Source organism: Notechis scutatus, chromosome 3, assembly GCF_049901735.1.
Source record: "Notechis scutatus isolate UNSWTSFEM ecotype Mainland chromosome 3, rNotScu1.2, whole genome shotgun sequence".
NCBI lineage: Eukaryota > Metazoa > Chordata > Lepidosauria > Squamata > Elapidae > Notechis > Notechis scutatus.
The window spans coordinates 7,180-20,287 of NC_142011.1; the positions used below are offsets into that span (position 1 = coordinate 7,180).

The 13,108-nt window shown below is 46.5% G+C and overlaps 1 protein-coding gene across 1 annotated transcript; it reads right to left on the reverse strand.

Moving 5' to 3' along the window:
- Nucleotides 1–424: 424 nt before the first annotated feature.
- LOC113425344 (lysophosphatidic acid receptor 6-like) lies at nucleotides 425–11,331 on the reverse strand. Its single transcript, XM_026687471.2, has 2 exons — nucleotides 11,213–11,331; nucleotides 425–2,765 (listed from the first exon to the last, which is right to left on the reverse strand). Exons 1-2 carry the CDS (start codon nucleotides 11,225–11,227, stop codon nucleotides 1,707–1,709), a joined length of 1,074 nt encoding a protein of 357 aa, XP_026543256.1. The 5' UTR covers nucleotides 11,228–11,331; the 3' UTR covers nucleotides 425–1,706.
- Nucleotides 11,332–13,108: the final 1,777 nt, after the last annotated feature.

Consider the following 13,108-nt stretch of genomic DNA (forward strand, 5'->3'; position numbering starts at 1 on the left):
TTAGGGGCAAGGCCAGGCTCTGCTCCCCACCACACCCCACCCCTGTGAAATGGAGCAAATCCGCTCTGGGCCAGGAGAAGCCTTCCTCCCAAGACCTTTCCATCTGCAGAAAAGGCAGCGGGTATTTGGGCACCAGCAAAGAAACAACCCCACTTCTGAGCTACACATATTTTCCACCATTTCTAATGTTAAGATGTTAAATGAATGGTTATAAGTCAAGGTGGGTTTATTTGAAGGTGTATTTCCTGATCTTCTCCTGCAGTCAGTCCAAAAGGACAAAACTCCAGCCCTAAGACTGAGGCATGACAGGCCATTCCAAGTGCTCCAGGCTATTTGGGGTAGTGGTTAAAGGTGCTGGTCTAAAAACCAGAAGGCCTTCAGCATTAATGGTGGCTGGAGACCAGTTCTCCTTTCTCAACCCAGCCTACCTCACAGGGTTGTTGTTGTGAGGAAAATAGGAGAAGGCAGGAGCAGGTGGTCTGTTCCCCACCTTGAGTTGTCTATCTAAAAGCAGGCAGGAGAACCAAATGGCATGGCCTCAGCCTCCGTGAGGTGAATCGGTCTCCTTGCCAGAGCCACTCTTTCACAAGGCGGCCATGCCAGTTGAGGCCCTCCTCGATCCCAGCTCAGGAAGGCCCAGCCAGGAGCATGGTGGCCTGTGGAAAGTACAGAGTTCCTGCTGGGACCCTCAGGCTTCTCTCTGGCTGTTCTCGCTCAGGCTCCCTTGGGATCCCCTTTCTCACAAGGAGACTGCGAAGAAACAGGGGAGAGAAGATGGCGGCAGCTGGGGCCCTAACGATAATCCCCACCCTAATCCTAATTCTAACCCTAATTCTAACCCTTAAACCCAACCCAACCCATAACCCTAACCCCCTAACCGTAACCCTTAACCCTCAACCCCTTTTTTCAGTGCTTTTGCCTGTATCTCAGCAGGCTACATTATTGGTTTGAAAATTTTGATTGTCACCACATAAATTCTAGCTACATTACATTGTAGCTTTTTCCTGTTAATTAGCAAATTGCAGCTCATGATATTACTTCGGATTTCTTTGCCCTTACAAACATTTTCTCACAAAAGTACCTGTGTGAAATACTTATCTTAGAAGGCAGCCAAAAAGAGTAAGGGGTGGGTGGGGGGGGGGGTTTCAGTCATTCTGCTTCACCCAAGGACCTTCTTTTTCCTCCCATCAAACAAGAGTCTAGTAAATGAATTAAAAGAGATTGAAATCTTACCAAACGAATGGGCAGATCACAATCCGATTCAGATAGTGTGGAAAGGTAGACTCCAAAATTAAAAGCCTCATATACCTGCCCTGCCCTCCTCTGTTTAAAAGGGTTTTGAATAAGAAAAAGAATTTGAACCGCATCTATTCCCCACCCTGATCATTCCCATCAGACTCAGAAGAGCAACCCCACAAGAAGAGCCTCACAATGAAGGAGGGGCCGGGGGTGGGTGGGTGGGGAAAGAGCAGACCCCCCCATCGTGTCCTTGGGTGGTAGCAGCTCATGTTTGGAGGGGCCCATCCTGGAAGCAGGGGAAAGGCAGATGAGCACCATCTTGAGTCTCCTTTACTCATTTGTTTCCAATCCGTTCCTCGTACAAGTGCTAACTTCACAACCGTGTAACTGTGATGTGCCTCCGTTCCTCTGTTCACACAGTGTGAACAGAGCAGGCTGTCAAGTTGAGGGATGGATTTTCTCACTGCTCACTGCTCTGTGACGGCACTGGTGGCTTCTCCAGAAGAAGAGGCCTTGCTGGCAATCCACCTGGGGAGCCTCAGAGGCCGTTGGGGGCTCCCTGGGCGACAACAGCCACACTTCCACCAGCCGGATTGCCGGGCAAATCGCTCGGCAGCAAAGTAATAAACCAGTGGGTCCAGGCAGGCATTGAGGCTGGTCAGTGCCATAGTGATGCGGCGAGCCACGTAGGTGGTGCGGACGAGGGTGCAGCCACCCAGGACACCCACCCGGCCCAGCGTGTGAACCAGCTGCACAATGTGATAAGGTGCAAAGCAGACCAGGAAAACGCCAAGGACCACCAACACCGTCCGCAGGGCTTTGCGTTTTGCTGCCCGGGAGCTTGCCTGCAATCCAGGGGAAGCCAGGAGGCGCCAGGCAATCAGTGGGTAGCAGACACCAATCAAAAGAAGAGGCAGCAGGAAGCCAACCACGGCAGCGAAGATACTGATGCCTGAGATGCGCCCCTTCCAGGAACTGGAAGAGAAATTTTCAAGGCAGGCCGTGCGGCCATCGGTGAAAGGGCTGGTCAGCGCCCCACGGAGGGCCAGGAACAGGATGGCCGCGATGAGGACCAGCCATACTCCCAGAGCAGCCACCAGGCGGTAGCGCAGCTGCCGGAACTGGAGGTGCTTCAGCGGATGGACCACAGCTATGTAGCGCTCGAGGCAGATGCAGGCCAGGAAGAGGGAGCTGCCATAGAGGTTGGCGAAGAAGAGGCAGCCGGTGATTTTGCAGAGAGCTTCACCAAAGGTCCAGTCGTTATGGTGGGCATGGTAAGTGATGCGGAAGGGCAAGGTGAGCACAAAGAGCAAGTCAAGGATGGCCAGGTTCACCAGGAAGACATTGGCCGGGGCAGTGGCCGACTTGGTCCAGAGGAAGTAGCCCAGCACAAAGAGATTCCCCACCAGGCCGAGGAGGAAGACCAAAGTATAAACCACGGGGAACAGGATGTACTGGAAGTCTGCACTCTCCGAGCAGGGAGACGTGTTATTGGAAGGCCGTCCGGAGTGGTTCCATGGCAGCAACTGGGACAGAAACAAAAGCATTGTATCATTTAGTGTACCTTTAGTGTTTCTTCTATTTCCTCCAACTCAGGACCCTTTCCCAGGCTCCTGTGCCTTTATGTTAGGTTTGAAGATCTGGCTGACCACAGAAGCCAGACTTTGGATGCCTCAAGCAACTCAGAAGCACAGAGCGATGGCCAATATTTGTTTAATTAGCACATTCCCACATTCCCATGACCACCTGCCTTACTTTGGGCAGCAAGCACAGAGGTCTGTTACTGAGTAATATCAGCACATCAGAAGTACTTAAATCCATGCTGAGAGATGACGACACCCAGAGATTTATACAAAATAAAAAGTTGGAAGGGATTGAAAGGACATATTGACATGAATCAATCTAATCTTTGCTCTTTGCTTCTGTTAAAGAAGCTTGTACTATTTTGCTAAGTATGGGAATCGTTTGTTAGGAATTCATTCTGTAAGAGAATTGTATCCTTTTCGATCTGGTTTCTCGCCTCTGCAATTTGCTTCAGAGCTAGACACATCCTTGGAGACAATTCCCAGGAACATCCTGCTCCATAGATAAGGGGGGCTGCCTAGGAGCATGAACACACAAGGACAAGGGATACTGTGTAAAATAACAAAGTATGGACAGAGCACGGACAAAGAATGCTCCGTGGATAAAGAAGGGGAGGGCACGGGCAAGACATTGATAATGAACCTTTGTCTCTGATGGGATAAACTTTATTTTTATCAGCATAAAATGTATATAATACTCTGAGCCACTCTTGCACAGTGTGGCTATCCTTACATGCATTTTGTCTGTATGTTTTGGGCATAGTTTTGTCACCCAACCCTTTTGTTTTGGCCAAGGAATAAAAAAGCTGTTATTTTTGCAAGCCTCATCTCGAGTCTCACTCTCTTTGGCATCTCCGTGGCTCAGGGAAACTTCTGGGACCTTACAGGACCTTGGAAGGCTTCTAGTCCATACCCACCTGGATCAAGCAGGAGACCCTACACCACTCTGGACAAATGACCCTACCCTACAATCCTACCATACATAAGCAAGATTGAATCAACAAAGAAATAACCAGATAAATAAGTAATTGTACATAGTGAATATTCCTATTGATTGGGTTTACAACTGAAACAATCTATTTTGTTTTCTCCCTAGGAAATAAAACCCCCCCCCCACAACTTAGATAAATGGCAACAGCTTGACGAGGGCTGGTAATCCAGTTTATATCTTCTGTTTCTGATAAGAGTGATGAGAAAGCCTCTTTCACCAAAGCTATGCAGCAGGCAAATGGGACTTTGTAGGCCTTTGTGGACCCACTGAGATGAAACCCTCCAGTGGAAAGCAAGGAATGAAGTGGAACAAGATGGACTAGAGAGGAGGAGGAGGAGGAAGAACGGTGTTCTCTGCGAAGGAAGTCCACTTGTGTATTGACATTTGTGAATCTGAGCACAAGAACATTCAAGACAGAACAGAGAGGAGGCAGGAAATAAGTGGGCTATGGTGCTACAGGACCTGATTACAAAACTCACAGTTGTTAGAAATAAGAAAATTCAAAAATAAAATGTAGGTGAAGAGAATAATATAATAGAGCATTAAGAAGATAGTTGCTCTATAGACATTTGCTATCTTGATGTAATCCTTCTGTAAATATATTTTCAAATGCATTTAAACATGTACCTGCAATCAATTACATCCTTCTGTATCAAGTAATGCCACCCCTATCTCCTCCAGGAATTGGTACGTATCTCAAACTGTCAAGGCAATTCACATACACATTTGACATAACAAAAGACTAGAGTGATCAATTAGGAGGACAATAGGAGAAGAGATAAACCATTGCCCTAACTTTCTTTAATCAATTGAAGTTAGATTTTGTTTTTCAATGCATCAGCTTAAGTTTACCAGACTTTTACTTTGCATAGGTGAATATGTTAGAGATGCATATAATCATTATGTTGTTCTACGAAGAAGTGCTGAATGTAACATTAATATGTAACAAGTGTGTTGTTAGGAATAGATATTTCTTTGTTCTCAGAAAGAGGCCCTGTTGAAGGGACATTCCTTAATGCCAAGTAAGATAAAATGTGATGGGAGGTCATTGGGAGGTGTTGAAGGAGATGATGTGGTCTCCATAGGACATTTCGGATTAGCTGTGCTCGGTCACTGGGTCAATGTAGGAGGGGCATGGGGGCGTCAGGATAGAAGAACTATAAAATGTAATGTATTGAAATCTTAAGTGTGGTTCTTGGCTTAGACTTCATGTTGAGGTCAGCTGAGATCCTACCACTCTTTGCAAACAGCTTAACAAAATAAAATCTCTGTGTTTTCACCAATCCAATTTTTTTGTCATTTGGATTCATTTCCAACACAGGGAGACTTAACCCAAATGGGAAAGTTAAGTTCTTGGGACCCTTGCTGGAAAACTAGCTCAGCCAAGATGGCCTCATCTCCCTCAGTGGCCCTGCGGCCAGCTTCACTCTCCAGAAGGATGAAGAAAGACCGAGGGGGCGGGCTGGGACTCCTAGCTCTGTTCCTGCTGCCTGGAGTGGGAAAAGCAGAGGGAAGCCTAGGAGAAAGTGACCAAGAAAGGGACATGGAAGCACCAGTATGCACTGGGCCTCAGGGCAGCCAGTTTCAGCAAGCTTAAAGAAGTCCTGGATGAGACCCCATGGACAAAACAATCAGGAGAGATGTCAATTTCTCAAGCATAAAGGAACAAAAGTGCAATCAATCAAACAGCCTTCCAGTGAGAACAAAGACGCGACCCAGGCTAGAGACATGTTCTGGATGCATAAGGAGCATTTAATTAAGTTACAAGTCAAGAGGAAGTTACAAGTTGCTCAACAGTTCAAAGAAAGATTAACAGGAAGTGGAAGATGGGTGCAATTTCCAAGAAGGCATACCAGCAGATAGTCCCTAATATCTGCAGAGTTAGGAAAATTAAATATTGCAAGAAAAGCTAGAAATAACATTTACCCCAATTCCTGTAGCAAAAGAAAATCAAAGAAAGGTTTAGGGTCTAGACAACTTATAATACAAAATAAAAATATAGAAACCACTAGCCAATTAAGGTTACAAAAGATTAAATGCAGAGTAAAAGATGAATTTAGGGCGGAGTAGGGAAAATGGCTTCTCAATCACTGCATCAACCATCTCGAGCCTATGGCTTCTCCATCAGGGCACCAAGCCAACTGCAGAGCCAGGAGGAGCAAGAGGTTCCAAAAAATGGGGTGGGGGGAGAAAAAGTTCTTTTCCCTTCTCCCTTGGCTGATGGGGTTTGCTCAGGTTGCTGCATTCTGGACCAATAATAGCTCTGGGTTGCCCATGTAGTGCGTGTTGCAATAATCCAAGCACGAGATGACCAGGGCATTATTGATTGTGTACTGGGCCTCATGATCCAAAAGAGGGGACAATTGGTGCAAAACACAAAGTTGCACAAACGGTTTCCTCGCCGCAAAATCCACCTATTTACATCAAATTTACATCAAATGCTGCCTATGCGATAATCTAGCCCACCCTGCCTGCTTAAATGCAAACAAAAGCCTAGCTGATATGGTTAAAAATTCAGATACATTCTTTTATCTATGTCCATCATAGTTCCCCTTCTTTTCCCCCTTCGTCTTAACTTTTGTTGTTTTAAATGTTCATTAAAGATGGCCTCTTCTTTACTCAGCTCCTCTTCTTCTGACATTTCTCTTTGTTCTTCGCGCTCTAAGATCGCCATTTGTAAAAGTTGCAAAGTCGGGTAAAGCAGTTTGCCTTCTTCTTGTAACATTTCTTTCATATTTCTAAGTTCCAGTTTTAGTTCCAAGATAAGATCTGCCATTTTTCACTTTTATCCAGTAGTTTAATTTGACCAAAGTCTGTAAAATTTATTTCCAACTATCAGTTTTTATTAATTCCTCTTTTAGGTTTTCCAAGTTCATCTCACAGTTCAGTGTCCAGAAATTAAAATTTGCGCCAAAGTTACCAAACAATCCCAAAATGGTTTCTTCCTGCTTTTTTCTTTGTCTTAATATTCAATAATCCACTTTCATTTTCCAGGGTCTCCATTTTATTGTGTCTTAATCTGTTAATTTGTTTCAAATAAGTCCTTGAAGGTACCAGATTTTTAAAAGGAAAAAGGAATAAAGGGAAACAAACATTTCCTTTGGCCACTAGATAGCACTCTCCGTTATGTCTAAAATCAACTCTTTTTTCTCCCGCTTCCCCCCCACCCCATTTCGGGCTTTCAGATTTCAAAAGTTCCAATAAGTCCAAGTATCAATTACTCTCTCTTTTTCCCTTGACACATTCAGATATGGCTTTAATTATGCATTTTTAGTGTCAGAGCCATATGTTTAACCCATATAAGCAGAAATCTCTTTCTAGCTTGTTCCTTTTTAAGGTTCAAAGCCACTTTAAGCTGTCAGAATTTCTTTCTTCACTTCATTGTACCCCACTTCAATTAACTCAAAAATGTTTTTTGATTTAATTCCGGGGTACCTTTTATTTAGAGATTGCACTCAATTCTCCTGGTTTCTGGGCTGTCCTCTTCTTTTCTGCTCCTGCACGATCTTATCCCAATCAGTTCACCTCTTCAGGGTGGCCATGTTGGCCACTGCTACAGCTGTCTTCGGAGGGAAATATTGCCAAGCCAAGGAGGAGAGATGCGGCTCCCCTCACCCAGCTGGTAGGGATGGCTCCAGCCCCAAATCGAGTAGATGGGGCCCTCAGATTGGAGAGCACAAACCGAAACTGCGAACGATCACGGATTTTGGTCCATCGGCGAGGGAGTCCAGCCCAGTTTTCTATGTTTCTAAGTACATTTTGCAATGGGTCCATCTGGGGCAGACATCTAGGATTAAGGATGATAAATATTTACAGACCCCTCACTTCCTGGACAAAAACAGTTTCAACTCCTACCCTCAAGAACAGTTTTCCCCCCGAATGCCATCACTCTGCTAAACAAATAATTCCCTCAACACTGTCAAACTATTTACTAAATCTGCATTACTATTACTATTAATCTTCCCATCCTTCCTTTCACCCATCTCCTCCCATATGACTGTATGACTATAACCTTATTGCTTGTATCTTTATGATTTTTATTGACTGTTTCTTAGTATGATTTATTGCTTATTGTACCCTATGACTATCACTAAGTAATGTACCTTATGATTCTTGACTCTTGGCGAATGTATCTTTTCTTTTATGTACACTGACAGCATTTGCACCAAGACAAATTCCTTGTGTGTCCAATCACATTTGGCCAATAAAGAATTCTATTCTATTCTATTTGATTCTATTTCCCCATTCAATTAACAAGACTGAACTTCTGAACACCAAATGTATCAAAAGGAATCCTTTATCGAGATGAGACAATTCATGTAGGAATTCAAAGCAGCATCTGAGGTCCCTCAGGCATACAGGGATAGATAAGGGAGTTTAGAAACCCCTCCCCTTATCTTGATGTGTATTTGGTGAAACAAAAGCCAGTATGTTAATTCCCCACTCCACCCCTTTTGTAGAAACGATCTTTTTCACAGTTTCCCAGGGCATACCTAATTTCCCCCCACCCCCTTTTTAGAACAAACTTTTCCAGAGATTCCTAGGACACATCTCACTATGGAATTTTTATGATCTTCTCATCTCCTGGCTGTGCCCCTCAGAGGTTATAGGTTCTGGCCATCTGGCTTTTTTCCCTCCATTGTATCATGTGTGGGTTATACAAATTCGATATAAGATTAAATATATTCAGGTTACATCAAGAAAGGATTTCTTTAACAGTCTCCCCCCCCTTTTCTTCTTCCACTGAAGAAATGACAGATACATGGATCTGACATCTATTCTATTCTATCCTATCCTATCGTATCTTATCCTATCCTATCCTATCCTATCCTATCCTATCCTATCCTATCCTATCCTATCCTATCCTATCCTATCCTATCCTATCCTATCTCTGGATCCCAAGACTCCACATATTCACAGCTGTTGTACCAGGGTTCAGTCGAAGGCTGTTTTCCCCCATAGAGGCCCCATGGCCTCCAGGCACCATGAAAGGGCAGCTACAGCATCACTTGGGTCAGCAAGGGTAGAGACACAGCGCTGAGCAGCCTATCTCAACCCCTGGTGTCACATGATCTCAGCCAGTGGGTTTCATGACCAAAGACCGCAGAGAGCGCACTGAGCCCCCTGGTGCTACACAGAGCACCAGTCCCAAAGACTGCAGCCAGCCCAAAATGCTCCATGGTATCAAAAGCCGCTGAGAGATCAAGGAGAGCAAGTTGGTGGAGCCAACTCTGACCTCAGTTAATTCACGCTTTACTTCTGACCCTGTTTCCCCCTCCCCTCAATATGTGTCATCAGTCACATTCCCTAACAAAGCAATTTTGGGATTGTAAAAGTCCCGCCCTCTGGCCACTGTGGGTTCCTGTGGAGATGACCTTGGCATATCAGATGGAATGTGCCTTGTTTTGGCTGAGATACCAGCTCCTTGATGCAGCAGTGAAGTTCGCACTCCCATCCCCCTTGCCCATGACAACTTGACATTCAGGGATGCTTTGCAAATTGACACTGGAGCTGTCATGCAACCACTCTTGGGACAAAATTGGACTAAAGTTGTCCTGCAGAGTGAGGGTCTAATGATGGCTGCCACCAGCAACTCCTCCTGATGTGTTGTATTAATCACATTACTACATTAATCATTGCCTGCACCCATGCAGAAGTCACCATCCTGGAAGCAGGTAACTGAGAGCATTTGTTGAGTTCAAAGCATAGAAGAGTTTATTACTGCTATTTATACAAAATAATCTAGTCAACCAATGGACAAAGCTAAACTGGCACAAGATACAGACAACAGAATTTCAGGGGGGAGGCTGGACCTGGGTCTCTTGTGGCCACACAATGACTCCAAACTGATGACACATTTAATCCCACCTTCCAGCTCAGTTGCTTCCCTCCTACAAACTTCCACTAACCAGGAGGGACAGGAGTCTAACAAGCAAGAGGCTGCTCTGACACTTCCTCAGGTCCATTCCCTCAGGTCCAACAGGATCACATTGCTCCCAGATAAAAGTGCAACTCTATTCCCCGGGCATCTCTAATGGTTATTATCTGATGCTTGGTCTCTAAACAAGAGCGAATCTGAGCACTTTTGTCAGGTGTTGCACACATTCCTCCAAGTGGCACAAAGCTGCCATAAATGAGTTTAAGCCTCAGGAGTGACTCAACGATCTTGAAGGACCTCTACTCCAATGCCAGGAGCCACTGTGGTTCCTTTTCTCCTTGCAGTCATTCTGATCCTGGACCCGTTCAGGGCCATCTGTCCACATGCAGATCTCTCAACCATTTGTGATAGGAATTGGCCCTCCTCCTCCTCCTCTCCTCACCCAGCTGTGCTCTCGTCTATTGTGGCATGTCTTTAAGCAACTGGCGAATGATTACATTATCCCTCTGATCAATGCCCCACTTTGTTTTACTCAGACTAGAAGAAAGACGCTTACAAAAGGTAGGTCTCCATTGGTCCAGATCCAACTAATGGAAAGGAAGGCCTGCCTTTGCCCTGTCAGCTGCTCTGCCTCCTATCCAAGCCGTCTGTGCCTACGCAGCCTTTGGCCAAGGAAGTCTGAAAAAATAAGATTAAAGAAGTGTCCTTCGCCCTCCTTTACCACAAAATGCAGTTGATTGGCAACACACAGGCTTTGTAATGACAGCAGCCTGGAGGAAGGAGGCAAAGAACTCAGGGTGGGTCTTCTATAAGGAAGAGATCGAATTTCTGCAAAGATCGAATTTCTGCAAATATGACACTGTCATTTAGCATGGTGAATTAAATCTGTGGACTTAGCAATGATGCCAAGAGCTTTGATGAAGTCCGGGTGTTTGGGGAAAAACACAAGTGCTTTGGGCTTCACCTGACAAAAGGGCCAGAGGCCACCAGGAAAATGATAAGCGATATTCACCTTTTGAAGCTTCTCCTAAACCTTCCTGATGAAACCATGGCTGCTGACGGGCCCCCTCCACGCCCCCCACACCCCAGGTACAGAAAAGCAGGAATCCGTAAGCTTGTTCTGGCAGCTGCAACATGGCAACAGCCATGAACTTTTCAAATGAAGTCCCAGAGAACGGAAAAGGGTCAGGATAAGAGCTGGATCAGAAGCAGCTCTTACTTGCCCACCCCCAAGACCCTGAGGCTGGTGTGTGTGTGTGGGGGGGTTGTTGGCCTTCCTTTTCCTCCAAGATGACAAAGTGGCAGTCAGGAGGAGTGGCTTTTCTTCCCAGCTGTCCAGAGTGCTGAGAACTTTCCCGTCCAAAGAACAGAGGGGGGGGAGGGGGGGGTTGGCATCAAAAGTGGTTGGAAGCTGGGCCAGAAAACCCCCCCCCACATTCTACCCTCTCTTCTTCTCCAGAAAGTGTGGGGTCCTGGCAGGTGACCCCCACCGTTGCCATCCTCCTTCCCACTTGCCCATACCTCTGGGAGCTCCATGGAGGCGGCTGCTTCTGCTGTGGGTGGCCGTGCCAAGACTGCCTGCTGTTCCCCTGGCGTGCTGTAAGCTCCCCCCAGCTCAGTTTCCCCCGCCGCACATTCCAGGAAGACTCATTTTGGACCTGCCCCCTTCCAGCTCCAGGAGGGGGAAAGCCCAACGAGCTCCCTGGCTGGCCCCTTCCCTGATCCTTGTCTGTCTGCTGTCTGGAGGAGGGCAGAAGGTGAGCTTGGACCCTTCAGATTCTCCCATCCAAATGCCAGCGTCTGGGGGGGTGGGGGGCGACACCAACTCAGTGGCAGCACCCCTTTTTCATTCACTCTCCCCATACATCCCTGCCCTGTTCTCTTTGGTAAGCCAGAAATGCCCAGAATTGCGCAAGAGGTCCGTGTGCAACCACAACTTTTCTTTTTGGGCTAAAAGAGGGAAGTCCAGAACAAGCAGCAGGGAGGAAGGGAGGAAGGAAGACACACCAGCCATATCAGCACCCCCACCCCAACACCCCCAACACCCCGCCTTTCTCCACCCCCCCCCACCCCCCACTCCTTTGTGTTCCTTTGCCTCCCTTTCTCATGTGTACAAACGTATTCTTAGATCACCTGATTTTTTAAAAAACAAAACTGAAACTGGGGATTGTAGGAAGGCAAATTTGACTAAACCAAGAGAAACGCTAAATAAGGTATTCTGGGAAGGAAACCTTAAGAGCAAAGGTTTTGCAGCAGTTGGGACTTTTCGAAATGGTAATCACGGATGGCATCACATCAGGTGGTGTCAGTGAAGAAGGAAATCATCTAAAGAAGCTGATGTGGTTGGACAAGCAGCTCACAAGAAGGAAACCGGGACTAAGAAAAGATGCTTATAGAAAATGGGAGGTGGGGGGGTCCCATACAAACAGCGACCTCTGCAAAAAAGTCTGGATGAGGCCAGGAAGGCGAAGGCAGAAAATGAGCAAAGGTTGGCAAGAGAGGCAAAATTTAGGAAGACAAATTCCTTCAAATGTGTCAGTAGCAAGAAAATGTCAATGGAGGCGATGGGTCTATTGCTGATTTTAGATGGCAAAAGCTGAACAGGTGACCAGGAGAAACCAGGAGAATGCAGGTGCTGTTTTGACTCTGGAAATAGTGATTTCAGGAGCAAGGAAGGAAGGAGTTTGCAGGTGGGGTGGGGGCTTTGGGAGCTGGGGGTAGGCGCCACAGTTTTGTGATGGTTCGTGTTCTTCCTTTGAGGCTGGTCTCAACTGATGGGGAACGAGAGGTACTGCAGGGCTCACTGGTCCCTCCACCCCTTTTGAACATCTTCATGAAACCTCTGGGTGAGATCATCCATCACACTGGGACGATGTATCACCAGGATGCAGAAGACGTCTCTGGCGAATCCAGAGATGTGCTTGGAGGCTATGGGGGCTGGATGTGGGACAGGCCTCCTGCTAAGGTGGAATCTTCTGTTTCTGAAGATTCCCCCCCCACTCTGGTTCTAGACGGATCTGGTGTGTAAAATGGGGGACTTCCTGGGGGAGTCACAACTCCCACTTGAGGAGGGGGAGGGCAGTTGTGGCTAGAAGGCCCTTTGCCTAACTTGATGTTGTGTGTCAGTTATACCCCTTCCTGGACTGAGAGGCTCTTCTTTCCATCACTCGTGCCCTGGTCCTCTCCTCTATAGGCTACTGCAATGTTGCTGCCCTTGAAGAGCATCCAGAACCTGCAGCCGGTGTAGGATGCAGCAGGAGGAGCAGTTTTAGGCATCCTCAGAGTGGCGAGCTGCATATATAACCTCTGCGATGCAAGCCGCATTGGGTGTCAGTGTGCTTCCAGGTTGCCATTGAAGGTGTCAGTGATTACCTCTAAAAACCTTAATTTCATGGAACCAAATGGCCTGGAATCTTA